This window comes from Lithobates pipiens, unplaced genomic scaffold (genome assembly GCF_037356315.1).
Source record: "Lithobates pipiens isolate NorthernLeopardFrog02 unplaced genomic scaffold, aLitPip1_a1.2 Scaffold_16, whole genome shotgun sequence".
In the NCBI taxonomy this organism is placed as follows: domain Eukaryota; kingdom Metazoa; phylum Chordata; class Amphibia; order Anura; family Ranidae; genus Lithobates; species Lithobates pipiens.
Genome location: NW_027507748.1, coordinates 249,810,517 through 249,831,375, shown reverse-complemented (window position 1 = coordinate 249,831,375; position 20,859 = coordinate 249,810,517). Strand labels below are relative to the sequence as shown.

General features: G+C 46.8%; 1 protein-coding gene across 19 annotated transcripts in view; it reads right to left on the bottom strand.

Annotated features, from left to right (window-relative positions):
• The window catches only part of NFASC (neurofascin), a 259,426-nt gene that overhangs the window by 94,313 nt on the left and 144,254 nt on the right, over positions 1–20,859 (bottom strand). For all 19 annotated transcript variants that reach the window (XR_013274473.1, XM_077481264.1, XM_077481260.1 and 16 more), the window contains 2 exons: positions 15,476–15,660; positions 11,078–11,209 (listed from right to left, as the gene is read on the bottom strand). Coding sequence is in view for 18 of the 19 variants with exons in the window: in XM_077481264.1 (XP_077337390.1) it covers positions 11,078–11,209; positions 15,476–15,660 (317 nt within the window). In the remaining variant the exon portion in view is untranslated. The remainder of the gene's footprint in view (positions 1–11,077; positions 11,210–15,475; positions 15,661–20,859) is intronic.

Below are 20,859 nucleotides of genomic sequence, written 5' to 3'. Positions count from 1 at the left end.
GTCACCAGTGAAAGCACTCTGAAGGTCTGGCATACAGTGTCGACCTTCAGGGGCCGGACCTTCAGAGCCGTGTCGTAAACGGCAGCTTCCACACGCATGCACAGGAGTGACGTCATCACGCCGCTGCTATTTATGTAGAAAGGGATGTGTAATTTTACAGCAGCTAGAAAGCCAAAGTTGTGATAACAGGGCTTCTTCAATATTTCATTAGCACAATAACAAGTCTTCGGTTAGTTTGGAGGCACTCATTGTCACATGCAGAGGTAACTGTCCATGTATCACCATTTTTTTTATTCTTCCACATATGCATGAGACCCCAGTCTTTCTGATATCACACTGTATTAACAAGTTAAAGGTAACAGAGATATATAATGAATGCAGCACCATACATTAAATTAACTTAGACAACAACTAAAAAAATAGACCATAAATGTTCTATACCAATACATACTGTGTTAGAATCAATGAATATATAATAAAACCATTTGTAAAAATGTGCTCAAAATTGAATAATATTTGAATTAGATAAAATTCCATCAATTCATCAAATTGATGTGCAAGAGAAGTAAATAACTGTAATGATTATAAATACATATGTGCAAACAATTCTGACTTCCACCAATTTATGCGTATTTTCTCACATCAACATTCTGCTCTCTACACACTACAAAAAAATGCTGCACAATGATTGGCAGCTTAAGTGCTTTATAAACCCATGTAAACAGGTTCTCCTTCTCACAGCAGCTCTGGTCCCTTAAAGGCTAAGCTCACTTTTTTTTTTTCTAAAAGCCAGCTTTCCTATATACCAATATATTAATGTTCTTCTTTTGCAGAAAAGAATGGGCTTTCTATATGTCCTAGACCAGGTTTTACCTTGGTGTCCATCAGTGTCCAGTTTGTTGTATAAAAAATCCCTCCATTACTTCCCGGACAGCTCTTAGCCCTTGTACACACGGTTGGACATTCCGATGGACAATGTCCGATAGGACCGTGTTGTCGGATAATCCAACAGTGTGTGGGCTCCATCGGACTGTTTCCGTCGGAAATTTTCCGACAACATGATCCGATCGGACTTTGTCTGGTCATGTGAAGAGAATTCCCATCGGACAAAGTGCCACGCATGCTCAGATCAAATTCCTAGACCAAAGCCATTGGCTACTAGCCTGAACGTAGTCCTGTCCTAACGAAATAACGTCATCACGTTAAGTACGATCGGATTTTCTGACAACTTTGTCCGACTGTGTGTATGCAACAGTTTCGGATAAAGTCCGTCGGACAAAATCCGACGGATTTAGTTGTCGGAATGTCCGACCGTGTGTACAAGGGCTTAGGTTGGGAAAATCTTAAAGGATAAGTTCACCTTTTCAGAAAAAATAATAAATGCACATTTCTTTTCAGGTAAAAAATGTGCATGTATTATTTTGGGTTGCAGGAGCCTGTAAAGCATTGTAGACCTGTCAGTGTATCGGCTTCTTCGTACCTCTTACGAGGAAGCCGATACATTGTGACAGGAAAAATTAATGATCTACCACAGCGCTCACAGCACCATGGTAATTCATTGAAAACTACATGCCGACAGCAGCAAAGGCTGCAGGACCTTGTAGTTGTCTATTCACAGTGTACCGCATGGCCACGTTTAAAAAAAATTGACAGCTATCAGTTGGAGAGAAACCCCCGCTAGCTGGCTCAGCAGGGATCAGGGAGGTGCGGGGGTCAGTGCATTCATAACATTTTACACCCCGAATATGGGTGTAACATTTAACATTTTATGAAAGGTGAACATATCCTTAAAGACACAGGAAGGAGTTCACCAGCTGACCTCATTAAAACACACCCTGCACCTGCCTTCCCCTTCCAGGAGATTGTTCCCACCCACCTCTGCAGGTGTATGCTTTTCCAAAGCAATCAGCAATCACTGTTCTCACTAAATACACCATCAATTTTTTTCTCAATTTTTTTTCTTCATCTTGCATAGATTGTTCATTTGTCAGAGTGTGCAGGAGTTGAGCGATCAGATAACAGCCTATGTGGGGCAGAACTGTAGTATTAAAACAAGAGACATGTGTCCCTGGAAGTCTGGAAAGCTCACCATTAGGGATGAGCCGAACACCCCCCGGTTCGGTTCGCACCAGAACTTTCTAACGGACCCCAAATTCGTACGAACTTTAGAACCCCATTGAAGTCTATGGGACTCGAACGTTCGAAATTAAAAGTGCTAATTTTAACGGCTAATATGCAAGATACTGTCTTAAAAAGGGTTTGGGGACCTGGCTCCTGCCCCAGGGGACATGGGTCAATGCCTAAAATGTTTTTAAAAATGGCCATTTTGGCGGGAGCACTGATTTAAATGACGATTAAAGTGAAAAAAAAAGTGAAATTTTCCTTTAAATATGGTGCCTGGGGGGTGTCTGTAGTATGCCTGTGAAGTGCCACGTGTTTCCCGTGTTTAGAACAGTCCCTGCACAAAATGACATTAAACGGAAATAACATCATTTAAAACTTCTTGCGGTTTTAATGTTATATCTGGTTCCTGCAATATGGTTGAAAATCATTGAGAAAAATGGCATGGGTAGCCCTCCCTGCCCATTACCAGCCCCTTTGGGTCTTGTACGCATATTAAGGGGAACCCAGCACCCATATTAAAAAAGGAAATGCGTGTGGCCCCCAGACCCTATATACTCAGAACAGCAGTATAAAGGCGGTGCAAACAAGACAGGGACTGTGTAGGTTTGTTGTGTTAAGTTGAATCTGTTTGTAATTTTCATCTGGTACATTTTTAAAGTGTAGCTCCAGTCAAAAAAACTATTAAAACATAGGGAAGGGTTATCACCCCTGTATAATTTGTTTTGTCGTACATCTTTTTTCATCTCACTTGCTGTTGTCTCCTTCCGTTTGCAAGTAGAAGATGTTTGTAAGTTGGATGTTTGAAAGTAGGGGCCTGCCCTATATGCTCTGCAGAAATGGCGGAACAAGGTGTTGGTTTTGCCAAAACATTGTAAGCCCTCAAAGTGACTCTTGGTGGGTGCTGGAGCGCCCTGCTGTGAACGATTATATCAAGAATTATAATTACATGCCATTGTTGAACAGTGGTAGAAAAATTGACCTTTGGTGGTTGTGGTGCTGGTGCCACAACACTATAAGTCCTCACAGTTACTCTGGGTGGGCACAGGAACGGGCCCTCCTGTGAAATATTATATCAAGAATTGTAATTACATGTCCCTGTTAAACAGGGGCAGAAAAATTGGGCCTTAGGCACTGGTGCTGGTGCCACGACACTGCAACCTCTCCCATATACTCTAGTTTTATTGCAGGAATTAGCCCTGCTGCAAAGCATTGCATCAAAAATTGTAATTAAACGCCCCTGTTAAACAGGGGCAGAAAAATTGGGCCTTAGGCACTGGTGCTGGTGCCACCACACTGCAACCTCTCCCATATACTCTAGTTTTATTGCAGGAATTAGCCCTGCTGCAAAGCATTGCATCAAAAATTGTACTTAAACGCCCCTGTTAAACAGGGGCAGAAAAATTGGGCCTTAGGCACTGGTGCTGGTGCCACGACACTGCAACCTCTCTCATATACTCTAGTTTTATTGCAGGAATTAGCCCTGCTGCAAAGCATTGCATCAAAAATTGTAATTAAACGCCCCTGTTAAACAGGGGCAGAAAAATTGGGCTGATGGCATCACCCAGAACCAGAAATGTTCTTCCAACATATCAGCGGAGGAGGAAGAGGATAGACAATCAACATAAGAGGACAGTCACTCAGCATCAGCATAGGCAGTCTTGAAGGGATGTGATATTTCAAAAAAAATTTTTCGGTTACATCAGCTTCAGGTGCTTGGTAGCTGTGGGTGATCCAACACTGATTCATCTTGATGAAGGTCAGTCGATCAACTGATTCGGTGGACAGGCGCACCCTGTGATCGGTAACAAAGCCACCAGCAGCACTGAAGGTGCGTTCCGAAAGAACACTGGATGCAGGACAGGCCAGTAGCTCAATTGCATACTGTGCAAGCTCTGGCCAGTGATCCATCCTCAAGACCCAGTAAGCCAGAGGATTTTCGGTGGGAAAGGTGTCCAAGTCTGACCTTGCCCCTAGGTATTCCTGCACCATGTAAATCAGACGCTGGCGATGGTTGCTGGAACCGATCATACCTTGGGGCTGCGGACTAAAAAATTGTCTGAAAGCATCAGTCAGACGGCCACCTTCTCCATCGTTCCTTCTGACCGATGCCTCAGCAACACGTTGTCCAGGACCAGGAGTTTGTAACCTCCCAGTCTCTGGGAACGCGTTGCACAGACCTTTCTGCAAGGCCTCCCGGAGATGTCTCATCCTCTGCTCCCTCTGCGATGGTAAGATAAGGTCGGCAACCTTACCCTTGTACCGTGGATCAAGGAGAGTGGCCAGCCAGTAATGATCCCTCTCCTTGATCCGAAGAATACGAGGATCCTTCCGCAGGCTTTGCAGGATCAGGGAGGCCATGCAGCGTAGGTTAGCTGAGGCATTCGGTCCGGAGTCCTCTGCGTCACTAAGGACAACATGATCCACAGCTACCTCCTCCCAGCCACGTACAAGTCCACGGGGTTTCTTGGGACTGTAAATCATCCCTAGAATACTGCTGCTGCTGCTGATGCTGAGTGCCAGCCTCCACCTTCATGCGGACACAATCATCCTCCTCCTCCTCTTCCTCCTCCTCATCCTCTTCCTGTGTGATGGGTGGCACAGCAGGAACACTGTCTGGATAAAGGGGGCCTTGAGAGACAAGGAAGTCCTCCTCTTCCTGCCTCTGTTCTGCCTCAAGTGCCCTGTCCATTATTCCACGCAGCGTATGCTCCAAGAGGTGGACAAGAGGTACAGTGTCACTGATGCATGCACTGTCACTGCTCACCATCCTTGTGGCCTCCTCAAACGGTGACAAGACAGTGCATGCATCCCTGATCATGCCCCACTGGCGTGGTGAGAAAAAACCGAGCTCCCCTGACCCTGTCCTGGTGCCGTAGTCGCACAGGTACTCATTGATGGCCCTCTGCTGCGTGTGCAGCCGCTGGAGCATGGCCAACGTTGAGTTCCACCTGGTGGGCATGTCACATATAAGGCGGTTCTTGGGCAGGTTCAACTCCTTTTGGAGCTCAGCCAGCCGAGCACAGGCATTAAATGATCGGCAGAAATACACACAGACTTTCCTGGCCTGCTTCAGGACATCCTGTAAGCCCGAGTACCTGCCCAAGAACCGCTGCACCACCAGGTTAAGGACGTGAGCTACACAGGGCACATGGGTCAGTTGTCCCTGTCGAAGGCCGGAGAGGAGGTTGGTGCCATTGTCGCAAACCACCATTCCTGGCTTAAGCTGGCGTGGCGTCAACCACCTCTCGGCCTGCCCCTGCAGAGCTGACAAAACATCCGCCCCAGTGTGGCTCCTGTCCCCCAAACAAACCAGCGCAAGCACGGCATGGCATCGTTTTGCCTGCGTACTTGCGTAGCCCCTGGAACGCCAATGGAGCACTGCTGGTTCTGAGGACAGAGCACTGGAAGAGGCCATGGAGGAAGAAGAAGAGGAGGGGGTGGAGGAGAGAGGTGTGTCACAACCAATAGTAGCATTTTGGAGGCGTGGTGGCGGAACAACCTCCAACACTACTGCACCTTGTCCTGCATCCTTCCCAGCTGCCAGAAGAGTGACCCAATGGGCCGTGAAAGACAGGTAACGTCCCTGTCCATGCCTGCTGGACCATGAGTCAGCGGTAATATGCACCTTACCGCTGACCACCCTGTCCAGCGAGGCAAGGACATTGCCTTCCACATGCCGGTAGAGAGCCGGAATTCGCCTTCCGTGAGAAAAAGTGGCGTTTGGGGACCTGCCACTGAGGAACCGCACATTGTACAAACTCACGGAAGGGGGCCGAGTCTACCAACTGAAAAGGCAGCAGTTGAAGTGCTAGCAATTTAGCCAAGCTAGCATTCAACCACTGGGCATGTGGATGGCTGGGAGTGAACTTCTTTCGCCAGTCCAGCAGCTGGGGCAGGGACATTTGCCTGCTATAATCGGACGTGGGTGTACTGCTAGCAGAGTGCCCGGAAGCACTTGGCTGTGACACACCTAATTCTACACCTTCATTCCTCTCAGAGCAGGTTTCAGAGAGGACTGAAGGTCTAGTGGGGTTGGAGATGCCAGCTGATGAGGAGCAAGGAGAGGTCCGCTTTGTTCTTTGGTGTGGGTCTTTGAGGTACGCTTGCCAACAAGCTGCATGGCAGGTAAACATATGTCTGGTCAAGCATGTGGTGCCCAAGCGGCTGATGTTTTGGCCACGCGAGATACGTTTGAGACATATGTTGCAAATAGCAGCGGTGCGATCTGATGCACTCGTCTCAAAAAAGGGCCACACCAAAGAACTTTTAGAATAACGCGCAGAGGCAGCGCCCTGCACAGGTGGAGCTCTGCGGTGTGATTCAGTCGGTGTGTTGCCCCTAAGCTGGCCCCCGGAGGGCATCCTGCCTCGTTGGACGTGTGCCTCCTCCTCCTCCTCTCTCCTACCAGGCACCCACGTGGAGTCAGTGCCCTCATCATCCCCTCCCTCTTCATCGCTGTAGCAAACCTGGCAATATGCTGCAGCTTGTGGAACATGACTGCCAGATTGCTGTCCTTCTTGAGCATCCCCTCTCTCTGCATTCACGTTACTGCCTTCCTCTAGCTGAGTGTCATCATCAGAGCCTACAAAACACTGGGCATCCTCCTGGAGCATGTACCCAACACTGTGCTCAAAGAGTTCAGGAGACTCCTCAGGAGGACGTGGTGGGTCTAGGGAAGGAGTCACTGATGATGACATTGAGACGAGGGAAGACGATGCATTGGCAGCTGCTTTGCTAGTACCCTGAGACTGGGTGAGAGAGGATGAAGAGGGCTTGGTCATCCACTCTACCAAGTCGTTGGCATGTTGCGGTTCAACATGTCCAGCTGCCGAAAAGAAGGACAAGCATGTCCCATGGCCACGTGCTGATGACAATGCACCGCGTCCACGACCAGCACTGTTGTCTTTAGACACAGAGCCTGCTTGCCCTCTTTTATCGGCTCGCGCCTGTCTGCCTCTCCTTGCTGGCCTTCCAGACATGGTAATGGCCTGAAGGGAGTTGGGTAAAACAGCAGTTGGGTAGTGTATATTGTGCTGGAGGCACACAACACCCACTAACTCCTGCAGATGCCTTTATTATAGAACACCAGAGATAAAGGGGTATACTGTACTGGAGGCACACAACACCCACTAAGCCCTGCAGATGGCTCTATTAGAGAACAGCAATAAAGGGTAGATACAGGTGTATATTGTGCTGGAGGCACACAACACCCACTAACTCCTGCAGATGCCTTTATTATAGAACACCAGAGATAAAGGGGTATACTGTACTGGAGGCACACAACACCCACTAAGCCCTGCAGATGGCTCTATTAGAGAACTGCAATAAAGGGTAGATACAGGTGTATATTGTGCTGGAGGCACACAACACCCACTAACTCCTGCAAATGCCTTTATTATAGAACACCAGAGATAAAGGGGTATATACAGATGTATACTGTGCTGTGCTGGAGGCACACACAACTTCCAATAACTCCTGCAGATGGCAGATGGCTCAAATAGAGAAGAGCTATGTAGGTGGATATAGCGGTGTGTACTGGGTACAGAGCACGCAGACAGCATGCACAAGCTCCTAACACTACTGACTGCAAGCTCTATTATAAAAGATAGATCACTAGCTATATAGGTGAGGTGAATATAGCGGTGTATACTGCGGTCAGAGCATGCAGACAACAACCACTACAGAAGAGCAAGATCGAAAATCGGCTGATAACGATCGGTGTATACTGTGTTGAAGGTACACAGAACACCCACTAACTGCTTCAGACGCCAACACACTACACAAGGACGTCGCGCTGGCGGCCTTATATAGTGTGGGGCGTGTACTACACAGCCTGAGCTATGATTGGCCACAGGCATTCTGCCTGTGGCCAATCATGGCTCTCCTCGCTGCTGGCGCTGTGATTGGCCAAGCATGCGGGGTCACAGTGCATGCTTGGCCAATCATGAGCCAGCAATGCACTGCGATGACGCAGTGCATTGTGGGCCGTGAGCGCCACACGAATTTGGCGCGAACGGCCCATAATGTTCGGAATTTGCCGAACAGGCGAACAGCCAATGTTCGAGTCGAACGTATGTTCGACTCGAACACGAAGCTCATCCCTACTCACCATGTACTATATAATCTGATTGTACAATTTCCTTTAGATCTACCATCAACCATATAGTGCCAGGGCCTGCCTGATTGGATTCAGAGTGATTTGATAGATAGGTGTGTCCTCCTATTATATAGTTTTGTACAATCAGATTGTACAATTAGATTGTAGAGTGTATGGTCACCTTTATACGCCTACAATTACCTAGTTGCACTTTTGACCATTAACTGTCAGTGGTTCCCCAAATGCAGAAGAAAACACACTTTGCCACGTGAGACAAAAGCGTCAAATGCAGCAAAATACACAGTAAAAAACATGCAAACCACACCATGCCAAAATGTGCCAAGAGCTGCTTTGCCACGTTTAGGGCAGCCCACTGAAATCATGAGCCAAAAAACTTGAGCTCCCACTACCCTAGGTGTAAGTGGGACTTCAAAGTGAAATTGGTGTGTTTACACAAAATTAATGAGGCTCCATTCACATCTGCGTGTTTCTGAATGCACAGAAAATGCAAGCATTGTTGAGTGTTTTACAATCGCATAACGCACTCACATATTGCACTGTTAATGGCACCCCAGGCGCCATGTAACAAATGAAAATACACCAAAAAGCATTGCAAAAAAAAGCACCACGCTCTGCTCCAAAAAAAGTCCTAGAGTGATTGTCGCGCATCGGGCAACCCATTCAAATGAATGGGCTGCCCTATAGATGACGAGCAAAAACGTGACAAAACGCCCCAAAAATGTGTGAATGTGTGCAGAAAAGCAGGTTCCCGCTATGCGAAGATGTGAACAGGGCCTGATAGCTGAGTATCTCTGTCCACTCTGTCCTCCTATGTACTTGTATACATCTGCCCATACATTATAACATAAAAAACTATGGAAAAGGAGGAACGATCTATTCAATTTGTATCAAATCAGGCTTGCACTATATAGCTGATAGTAGATATAAAGGAGATTGTACAAAAAGCGGGTGTAAATAAGACAGGAGGTGGTATAGTAAAGAGGGAGGTGTGGGCCAGAGTGAACACACCCTATCACACACCATTCTGTAATGCAGAAAGCCAGTGCATGATAGGATGCAAAAGCTGCCTGGATGTCACATGATCTACAGGAAGTTATGGAAGCAGAAAGCATAGTTGAACCACTTTAATAGGGCCAATTTTCAGCTTTCAGTGCTTCCTCATTCTAAATGACAATTGCACGGTCATGCAACACTGTAGCCATGTGACTTTTTTTGAGGCAGACAGAGCTTTCTTTTTGTGGTATTTAATCACCACTGGGTTTTTTTATTTTTTGCTAAACAAATTAAAAAAGATCAAATATTAGCTAATAATAATAAGAAAAAAAAAAGTTTTCTTTGTTTCTGTTATTCAATTTTGAAAATAAGTAATTTTTCTTCTTTACTAATTTGGGCTGATGAGGCTGCACTAATGGGCACTGTTAGGCTGCACTGATGGGCACCGATGAGACTGCACTAATGGGCACCGATTAAGCTGCACTGGTGGGCACTGCTGAGGCTGCACTGATGCGCACTGATGAGGCGGCAATGATAAGCTGCACTAATAAGGCAGCACCGAAAGGGCACTGATTGACGGCACTGATATGCTTTACTGATGGGCACTAATATGCTGCACTGATGGGCACTGATATGCTGCACTATTGGGCACTGATATGCTGCACTGATGGTCATTAATTGATCTGCATGGATAATTAGGGCACTGATGATCAGTACCCTGATTATCAGTGTAATTGTCCCCTGTAACTGGAATGCCTATTGTCAGACACTGACAGCGCTGAGGAAAGAAAATGGTGACAACTGGCATTTCATTGGACACAGCTGATCACATGGCAAAGAAATGTCATTGGCTCTTTACCCTGAACAGTGATGTGCTGTGTCCGAAGGGCAGGAACGGTAAAGCTCCCGTCAATCTGCTATAGGCTGGGCGGGAAGGTGTTAAAAATTTAAATGGACAGATTAAATTTTAAAGCTGTTATAGATGAGGTAAGTAAGCACTTAGCACACTGGGATGGCTTGGGCAGAAATCACATTATATAATGCTTCTAATGTTACAAAAAGTGGAATTCTGCCTGAAACTGTAAACTTAGGCTTCATGTACACGTAACATTTTTACAACCTCTCCTGAACGATTTAACTTGACAGATAGTGCCCCATTTAGCCGCGTTTGGGTTTACAAGCTTTTTAAAAAAATAATTTAAAAAATCTTTTTACTTTTTACATTTTTTTTTATTTTTATTTTTTAATAGCCAAAAAGGAAAAACACCTGTAAAGGAAACACGGCTAAACATTTTTTTGACTTTAAATGACCCTGTGTACATGGACAGATAAGATAACATAGAGGAGAGTTCAGGGGCAGTTGAAAAAACTCCCAGCTGCTCCTTAACCTCTGTTTACCAGCAGCAATGTACATGAGGACTTAGCCTTTAAAAGGCAGCCAGCTTTATTGGGCTTCACCCCAAGAGGCAGTAAAGGTCATTGTGGCTATACGAAAAAAAAAAACATCAAAAATATTATTTATTTGTTTTTTTATTTATCAGTTTTTATTCACTGATTCTAACACAGTATGTATTGGCACAGGTGAACATTTATAGATTATTTTTATTTTATATTTGATTAGATGTCACGGAGGTTTTGGAGTACTTGTATATCATCCATGCTGTAATCTCAGATCTGTTATAACATATAAACCTGACACAAGCATCTAAACAGCATATCCATATGTAAATAATGTTCTCAAAGTTTAAAAAATAAAATAAAATGTACATCTATGCAGTTAAATATTAAAGTAGAAAAAAATGTTGCACACAGTCCTTTCCATAGCTGTCCATAAAACCTTACTTGAGATTGCTTCTCCATTCATCAACCACTGAATGATGGGTTTTGGGTTGCCACTGGCTCGACAGACCAAGCGGCCATTTTCTCCTGGGGCTAGGATCAAGTTTTTGGGTTCATCCAGCCAATAAGGAGCCGCTGGGGTAACAAAAACAAAATTTTGGGTCATTTGGATAAGGTGCATAATAAAATGGTAAGTAAGACTGATTCATTTAATTTTACAATGTAGTTCACTGCATGACTTTGCCACTTAGGATGCTCACATGATTATACTAAACAAAAAGCAAAATTATTCAGTTCTCTGAGAGAAAGCATACTGTTAGTTTTAGTGTGGAAAAAATGCTGTAAATTAAGAATGCTTTCAGATATAAAAGTGTTAATAATTTACATTAACAATTAACAATATGGAAACTAAATGAACAGAAGAAAAAACTATTATTTGGTGTGACCACCCTTTGCCTTCAAAACAGCATCAGTTCTTCAATACTAGGTACACTTACACACAGTTTTTGAAGGAAATCGGCAGGTAGGTTGTTCCAAATGTTTTAGAGAACTAACCACAGATCTTGAGGTTCAGATCTTCAAATCCAGCTATCTTTTCATGTAATTCTAGATAATTGAGTTGCTTAGCCTTGTTTCCATGTCCTATGCATAAAAACAAAGGAACTGGCATGCAGAAAACTGATAGCAGGTGCTCTGGACTGATGAGTAAAAATTTTAAATATTTACTATAGCAAAAGTCAATTAAGGAGTGGGAAACGATACAATAATGACTGTCTGCAGGCAACAGTGAAGAATGGGGCTGCATTTCTGCAAATGGAGTTGGAGATTTGGCCAGGATCAGTGGTGTCTTCAATGCTAAGATGTACAGACAGATACTTATCCATCATGCCATACCATCAGGCAAGCATGTAATTGGCCCCAAATTTATTCTACAGCAGGACAACAACCCCAAACATGCAGCCAATGTCATTAAGAACTATCTTCAGTGCAAAGAAGAACAATGAGTCCTGGAAGTGATGGTTTGGCTCCCACAGAGCCCTGATCTCAACACTATTGAGTCTGTTTGGGATTACATAAAGAGACAGAAGGATTTAAGGCAGCCTACATCTACAGAAGATCTATGGTTAGTTCTCCAAGATGTTTGGAACAACCTACCTGCCAAGTTCCTTCAAAAACTGTACGCAAGTGTACCTAGAAGAACTGATTCTGTTTTGAAGGCAAGGGTGGTCACACAAAATATTGATTTTTGGATATAATATTTGGATTTCTGAAAGTATTCTTAATTTACAGCATTTTCCACACCTGCCTAAAAAATGTGTACAACACTTGTGTGTATATTATGCCCTTGTGTGTATATGTATGTTATGTATATAACACTCAGATGGTCAGAGAATATATATTATACTCAGAGCGTGCCCATGCAACTAATCCACAATAAAATGAAATTTTTTTAGCTGGAGCTGTCCCTTAATAAAAGACTGATGCAGGGTCAGACACACACACGTGTTGACATGTCCTGCTTGTTGTTTTATGTAATGGAAAGACTCTGAGGAGATTTTCAAAAGTTAGCATATAATTTATTACAATCCTACAATGTCTAGCATATGCATATAATACATTATACATTTTATAAAGAAAAAAAGACAGGGATTCTTAAGAAAAGGCAGAACTAGATATTATAGCTTTTCAATAGAGTGGAATGGATAGGAAATATATAAAAAAAACATTTTTTTATAACATTTGCAAGCATTTACTACCTCTCACCAAGATCATAGTACTCAACCTTACAATGCTGTAATCAGAGGCAGCTCTCTAATTAGGCAAGTTAAGATGGTCGCCTTAGGCCTCGCACACTCCCAGGGGCCTCGCAGCCGCCTAATTTGCCTGCGGTGTGTAGGAGTGGGAGGGAATGTCCCCCTGTGACCCTGTCAGTGTTCCCACTGAGCTGGATGGATGAACGAGGAACGAGCCTAGTATGCAGCTGCAACGCTGCTATATCACCAGCACCACACTGACCAGAAGCTTCTTCCCTCTGCCACTCTCGGCTCTCTCCAGTGCCCCCTCTGTGTCCTCCAGGCAGTGCTGCCTGCAGACAGATTATAGAGGTGGAGGCAGAGCTGCCAGCTGCTGCTAACCCAGGAGGAATGCAATGCATGCACGCACGTGCAGGAGAGGAGTTTGTTCTGCCTTGAGGTGAGCTGGCAGGCTTTGTGCGGGAACTTGTGTGCAGGGACTTGAGATGTGGGAGGGGGCAGTGAGAGCAGTGTCTGCAGAAGGCTGGGTGCTGTGCAACTTCAGTTGCTCTATGCATGCCACTGCAAGGTGGCCTCAGTGGTGATGTAGCAATAAATCAGGGCTCATTCATACCATATACCACTTTTTTACCATGTGCACACCTCTCATATGCATACTACCCCCCACTATACATTCCGCACCCCTGTCATGTCATACTAACCCCCACCATACACTCTGCACCCCTTTCATGTCATACTACCCCCCACCATACACTCCACACACCTCTCATGTCATACTACCCCATACCATACACTCTGCACCCTCTCATTTACATACTACCCACCTCCATACACTCCACACCCCTCTCATTTACATATTGCCCACTCCCATATACTCCGCACCCCTCTCATGTCATACTACCCCCACCATACACTCCGCACCCCTCTCATGTCATACTGCCCACCCCCATACACTCTGCACCCCTCTCATGTACATGCTACCCACCCCCATACACTTTGCACCCCTGTCATGTACATACTATCCCCACATACACTCCGCACCCCTCTAATGTACATACTACCAGACCCCATACACTGCACACCCCTCTCATCTACATACTAATCACCACAATACACTCCACACCCCTTTCATGTACATACTACCCACCCCCATACACTCCGCACCCCTCTCATGTACATACTACCCCCATATACACTCTGCACCCCTCTAATGCACATACTACCCATCATCGTACACTACTCACCCCTCTAATGTTCATGCTACGCACCACCATACAGTCCGCACCCCTCTAATATACATACTAACCACTGTCATACCCTCCACTTTTCTCTCCTACACACCATTGTACAGTGCCAGAATAAAAGCACCTTGGGCAAAGTAATGCACTGGGGCCCCTACTAGGGAGGTGACCTGTGGCATATAGTGACCATGTCTCAATTATGCTACATATTGGGCATGGCTTTTTAGTCTAAATAGAAATTTTAGTCTGATTTTTTTTCTTCTTTTTATGGTTTTATTATTATTTTACATTTTACATGAAGTCTCACTTTTTAGACCTAGAAAGGGACTAAGGAAACACATTCCCAAACCCTTTTCTCTGCGCCTCAGCTGCACTGCAGACGAATGAACAGGAGACAGCGGCTCCTCTCTATTCATAAACCGAAAACCGTAAACATAGTCACACACTCACTGTGTTCACTTAGAAAAGGAAGGGGCTGGTAAATGACATATTTACCAGCCCCTTTTCCTAAAGCTCTCCCATAGCAGTCAGCGGGAGAGAAGAGAAGGGAAGCGGACAGCGCCGTGGGGGGGCATACAGTTATTTTTTATTGCTTGAATTATTTTTCTCAGCATGGACATGAGTGGGGCCTCGTGTCTAAGTTTTGCCTAAGGCCTCACAAAGTCTGAAGCCCCCTCTGGCTGTAATCTGCCTTTTCCCCCAGAACGCTGGCAACATCTGTGCTCAGACATCATTTTGGATCAAAATGTCATTTCTGGATTGAAATGATCATAGTGGCCTAGAGATAACACAACCATGCATATTTCTGCGCCAACTTAGTTGTTTGCTGTGTACACACAACTAAAATCTCCACATCCAGTGCCTATTGCTACACATGTTACAGTCACAGTAATCCGTGGGGGAAATTATGTTGAGAATATGTTTTCTCTTGCAGGCAGCAGACCGATGACATCAGCTTGAGACCCTTGCTGCATATTGTAACATGTCAGCAATTTGTTGACGCATTCATGCTAATTACTTATAGTTTCATTTACTAAACAATAGTAATACTACATTCTCAGCAAAAGGTGTGAATTTTTGTTTATATGATGTTTATATGATTGTTTATATGATTACATATTGTATACAGATATCTGAGACACCAAGAGGGAACTTCCTGTGGTTTGCAATAATTGAGACTTTTGAGAATTTTTCGTCTTAGCACACTGATGGACAAAGTGCAAAATTCAAAGGTGAACGATCAACAAATTATATTTTTCCGATTTTTTTCAATTAGATCAGTGAAAGGTGAATTCTGATTTGCTTTGGACTATTGCACTTCACATTTAATATAAACTCATGCAGTTTTTTTTTTTAAACTTGGCATAATTAAATTTCTAATGCTGTATGATTTTTTTGTACCTTACCCTTAACACGAACAGAAATGGTGTGTCTGATACTTCCCATCCTGTTTGATGCCTGGCAGAAATACTCTCCACTGTCTTCCTCAGAGACAGGTGAAATACGCAGGGTCTTGTTGTAATTCTCAAACTTCAGTTTCTGACTGGGCAGCTCTCCTCCTTTCTTATACCACATTATTTCTGGGGTGGGCCTGTTAAAAACACAAAATCACTACAAATTAAAAAAGATGTATAGGTTACATAATTTGATGTGTGCTAGAAAGTTTATTTGCAGAGTTAAGATGAGTTGAGATGAGTTCCTGACAATCTAAAAAACATGCGCAGTACATTATTTTGATGAAGAACTACATTTTGTTTTGCCTGTTTTATACACCAATCAAAGTACCTGTCATCCTCCATCAAAGTACCTGTCATCACCCATCACAGCCCATCTGAGTACCCGAGTACCTGTCCTAGCCCATCTGAGTACCCGAGTACCTGTCCCAGCCCATCTGAGTACCCGAGTACCTGTCCCAGCCCATCTGAGTACCCGAGTACCTGTCCCAGCCCATCTGAGTACCCGAGTACCTGTCCCAGCCCATCTGAGTATCCGAGTACCTGTCCCAGCCCATCTGAGTACCCAAGTACCTGTCCCAGCCCATCTGAGTACCCGAGTACCTGTCAGCCCATCTGAGTACCCGAGTACCTGTCCCAGCCCATCTGAGTACCTAAGTACCTGTCAGCCCATCTGAGTACCCGAGTACCTGAGTACTTGTCAGCCCATCTGAGTACCCGAGTACCTGTCACAGCCCATCTGAGTACCTGTCACAGTCCATCTGAGTATCCGAGTACCTGAGCACCTGTCAGCCCATCTGAGTACCCAAGTACCTGAGCACCTGTAAGCCCATCTGAGTACCCAAGTACCTGTCCCAGCCCATCTAAGTACCAGCCCATCTGAGTACCTGAGTACCTGTCCCAGCCATTTGAGTACCCAAGTACCTGTCACAGCCCATCTGAGTACCCGAGTACCTGTCACAACTCATCTGAGTACCCGAGTACCTGAGTACCTGTCACAGCCCATATAAGTACCTGAGTACCTGTCACAGTCCATCTGAGTACCTGTCAAGGTCCATCTGAGTACCTGAGTACCTGTCACAGCCCATCTGAGTACTTGTGTACCTGAGTACCTGTCACAGCCCATCTGAGTACCCGAGTACCTGTCCCAGCCCATCTGAGTACCCGAGTACCTGTCCCAGCCCACCTGAGTACCCGAGTACCTGTCCCAGCCCATCTGAGTACCTGAGTACCTGTCAGCCCATCTGAGTACCTGAGTACTTGTCAGCCCATCTGAGTACCCGAGTACCTGTCACAGCCCATCTGAGTTCCTGTCACAGTCCATCTGAGTATCCGAGTACCTGAGCACCTGTCAGCCCATCTGAGTACCCAAGTACCTGAGCACCTGTCAGCCCATCTGAGTACCCGAATACCTGTCCCAGCCCATCTGAGTACCCGAGTACCTGTCACAACTCATCTGAGTACCCGAGTACCTGTCACAGCCCATCTGAGTACCTGAGTACCTGTCACAGTCCATCTGAGTACCTGTCACAGTCCATCTGAGTACCCGAGTACCCGAGTACCTGTCACAGCCCATCTGAGTACCTGAGTACCTGTCACAGTCCATCTGAGTACCTGTCACAGTCCATCTGAGTACCCGAGTACCTGAGTACCAGTCACAGCCCATCTGAGTACCTGAGTACCTGTCACAGTTCATCTGAGTACTTGTCACAGTTCATCTGAGTACCTGAGTACCTGTCCCAGCCCATCTGAGTACCCGAGTACCTGTCCCAGCCCATCTGAGTACCCGAATACCTGTCAGCCCATCTGAGTACCTGAGTACCTGTCAGCCCATCTGAGTACCCATGTACCTGTCCCAGCCCATCTGTCAGCCCATCTGAGTACCCGAATACCTGTCCCAGCCCATCTGAGTACCCGAGTACCTGTCACAACTCATCTGAGTACCCGAGTACCTGTCACAGCCCATCTGAGTACCTGAGTACCTGTCACAGTCCATCTGAGTACCTGTCACAGTCCATCTGAGTACCCGAGTACCTGAGTACCTGTCACAGCCCATCTGAGTACCTGACTACCTGAGTACCAGTCACAGCCCATCTGAGTACCTGAGTACCTGTCACAGTTCATCTGAGTACTTGTCACAGTTCATCTGAGTACCTGAGTACCTGTCCCAGCCCATCCGAGTACCCGAGTACCTGTCCCAGCCCATCTGAGTACCCGAATACCTGTCAGCCCATCTGAGTACCCGAGTACCTGAGTACCTGTCAGCCCATCTGAGTACCCGAGTACCTGTCCAGCCCATCTGAGTACCCATGTACCTGTCCCAGCCCATCTGAGTACCCGAGTACCTGTCCCAGCCCATCTGAGTACCCGAGTACCTGTCACAGCCCATCTGAGTACCCGACTACCTGTCACAGCCCATCTGAGTACCCGACTACCTGTCACAACTTATCTGAGTACCCGACTACCTATCACAGCCCATCTGAGTACCTGAGTACCTGTCACAGTCCATCTGAGTACCTGTCACAGTCCATCTGAGTACCTGAATACCTGTCACAGCCCATCTGAGTACCCGAGCACCTGAGTACCTGTCACAGCCCATCTGAGTACCTGTCACAGCCCATCTGAGTACTCGAGTACCTGAGTACCTGTCACAGCCCATCTGAGTACCTGAGTACCTGTCACAGTCCATCTGAGTACCTGTCACAGTCCATCTGAGTACCCGAGTACCTGAGTACCTGTCACAGCCCATCTGAGTACCCGAGCACCTGAGTACCTGTCACAGCCCATCTGAGTACCCGAGTACCTGTGTACCTGTCACAGCCCATCTGAGTACCCGAGTACCCATAGTACCTGTCACAGCCCATCTGAGTACCTGAGTACCTGTCACAGTTCATCTGAGTACCTGTCACAGTCTATCTGAGTACCTGTCACAGTTCATCTGAGTACCCGAGTACCTGTCAGCCCATCTGAGTACCCGAGTACCTGTCCCAGCCCATCTGAGTACCTGAGTACCTGTCAGCCCATCTGAGTACCCGAGTACCTGAGTACTTGTGAGCCCATCTGAGTACCCGAGTACCTGTCACAGCCCATCTGAGTACCTGTCACAGTCCATCTGAGTATCCGAGTACCTGAATACCTGTCACAGCCCATCTGAGTACCCGAGCACCTGAGTACCTGTCACAGCCCATCTGAGTACCTGAGTACCTGTCACAGCCCATCTGAGTACTCGAGTACCTGAGTACCTGTCACAGCCCATCTGAGTACCTGAGTACCTGTCACAGTCCATCTGAGTACCTGTCACAGTCCATCTGAGTACCCGAGTACCTGAGTACCTGTCACAGCCCATCTGAGTACCCGAGCACCTGAGTACCTGTCACAGCCCATCTGAGTACCCGAGTACCTGTCACAGCCCCTCTGAGTACCCGAGTACCCATAGTACCTGTCACAGCCCATCTGAGTACCTGAGTACCTGTCACAGTTCATCTGAGTACCTGTCACAGTCTATCTGAGTACCTGTCACAGTTCATCTGAGTACCCGAGTACCTGTCAGCCCATCTGAGTACCCGAGTACCTGTCCCAGCCCATCTGAGTACCTGAGTACCTGTCAGCCCATCTGAGTACCTGAGTACTTGTGAGACCATCTGAGTACCCGAGTACCTGTCACAGCCCATCTGAGTACTTGTCACAGTCCATCTGAGTATCCGAGTACCTGAGCACCTGTCAGCCCATCTAAGTACCCAAGTACCTGAGCACCTGTCAGCCCATCTGAGTACCCGAGTACCTGTCCCAGCCCATCTGAGTACCAGCCCATCTCAGTACCTGAGTACCTGTCCCAGCCATTTGAGTACCCGAGTACCTGTCACAGCCCATCTGAGTACCCGAGTACCTGTCACAACTCATCTGAGTACCCGAGTACCTGAGTACCTGTCACAGCCCATCTGAGTACCTGAGTACCTGTCACAGTCCATCTGAGTACCTGTCACAGTCCATCTGAGTACCTGAGTACCTGTCACAGCCCATCTGAGTACTCGAGTACCTGAGTACCTGTCACAGCCCATCTGAGTACCCGAGTACCTGTCCCAACCCATCTGAGTACCCGATTACCTGTCCCGGCCCATCTGAGTACCCGAGTACCTGTCCCAGCCCATCTGAGTACCCTAGTACCTGTCAGCCCATCTGAGTACCCGAGTATCTGAGTACCTGTCAGCCCATCTGAGTACCCGAGTACCTGTCCCAGCCCATCTGAGTACCCGAATACTGCCCCAGCCCATCTGAGTACCTGAGTACCTGTCAGCCCATCTGAGTACTTGTCAGCCCATCTGAGTACCCGAGTACCTGTCACAGCCCATCTGAGTTGCTGTCACAGTCCATCTGAGTATCCGAGTACCTGAGCACCTGTCAGCCCATCTGAGTACCCAAGTACCTGAGCACCTGTCAGCCCATCTGAGTACCCGAATACCTGTCCCAGCCCATCTGAGTACCCGAGTACCTGTCACCGCCCATCTGAGTACCCGAGTACCTGTCACAACTCATCTGAGTACCCGAGTACCTGTCACAGTTCATCTAAGTACCTGTCACAGTCCATCTGAGTACCCGAGTACCTGAGAACCTGTCACAGCCCATCTGAGTACCAGTCACAGTTCATCTGAGTACCCGAGTACCTGTCCCTGCCCATCTAAGTACCCGAGTACCTGTCCCAGCCCATCTGAGTACCCGAGTACTTGTCCCAGCCCATCTGAGTACCCAAGTACCTGTCCCAGCCCATCTGAGTACCTGAGTACCTGTCAGCCCATCTGAGTACCTGAGTACTTGTCAGCCCATCTGAGTACCCGAGTACCTGTCACAGCCCATCTGAGTTGCTGTCACAGTCCATCTGAGTATCCGAGTACCTGAGCACCTGTCAGCCCATCTGAGTACCCAAGTACCTGAGCACCTGTCAGCCCATCTGAGTACCCGAATACCTGTCCCAGCCCATCTGAGTACCCGAGTACCTGTCACCGCCCATCTGAGTACCCGAGTACCTGTCACAACTCATCTGAGTACCCGAGTACCTGTCACAGTTCATCTAAGTACCTGTCACAGTCCATCTGAGTACCCGAGTACCTGAGAACCTGTCACAGCCCATCTGAGTACCTGTCACAGTCTATCTGAGTACCAGTCACAGTTCATCTGAGTACCCGAGTACCTGTCCCAGCCCATCTAAGTACCCGAGTACCTGTCCCAGCCCATCTGAGTACCCGAGTACTTGTCCCAGCCCATCTGAGTACCCAAGTACCTGTCCCAGCCCATCTGAGTACCTGAGTACCTGTCAGCCCATCTGAGTACCTGAGTACTTG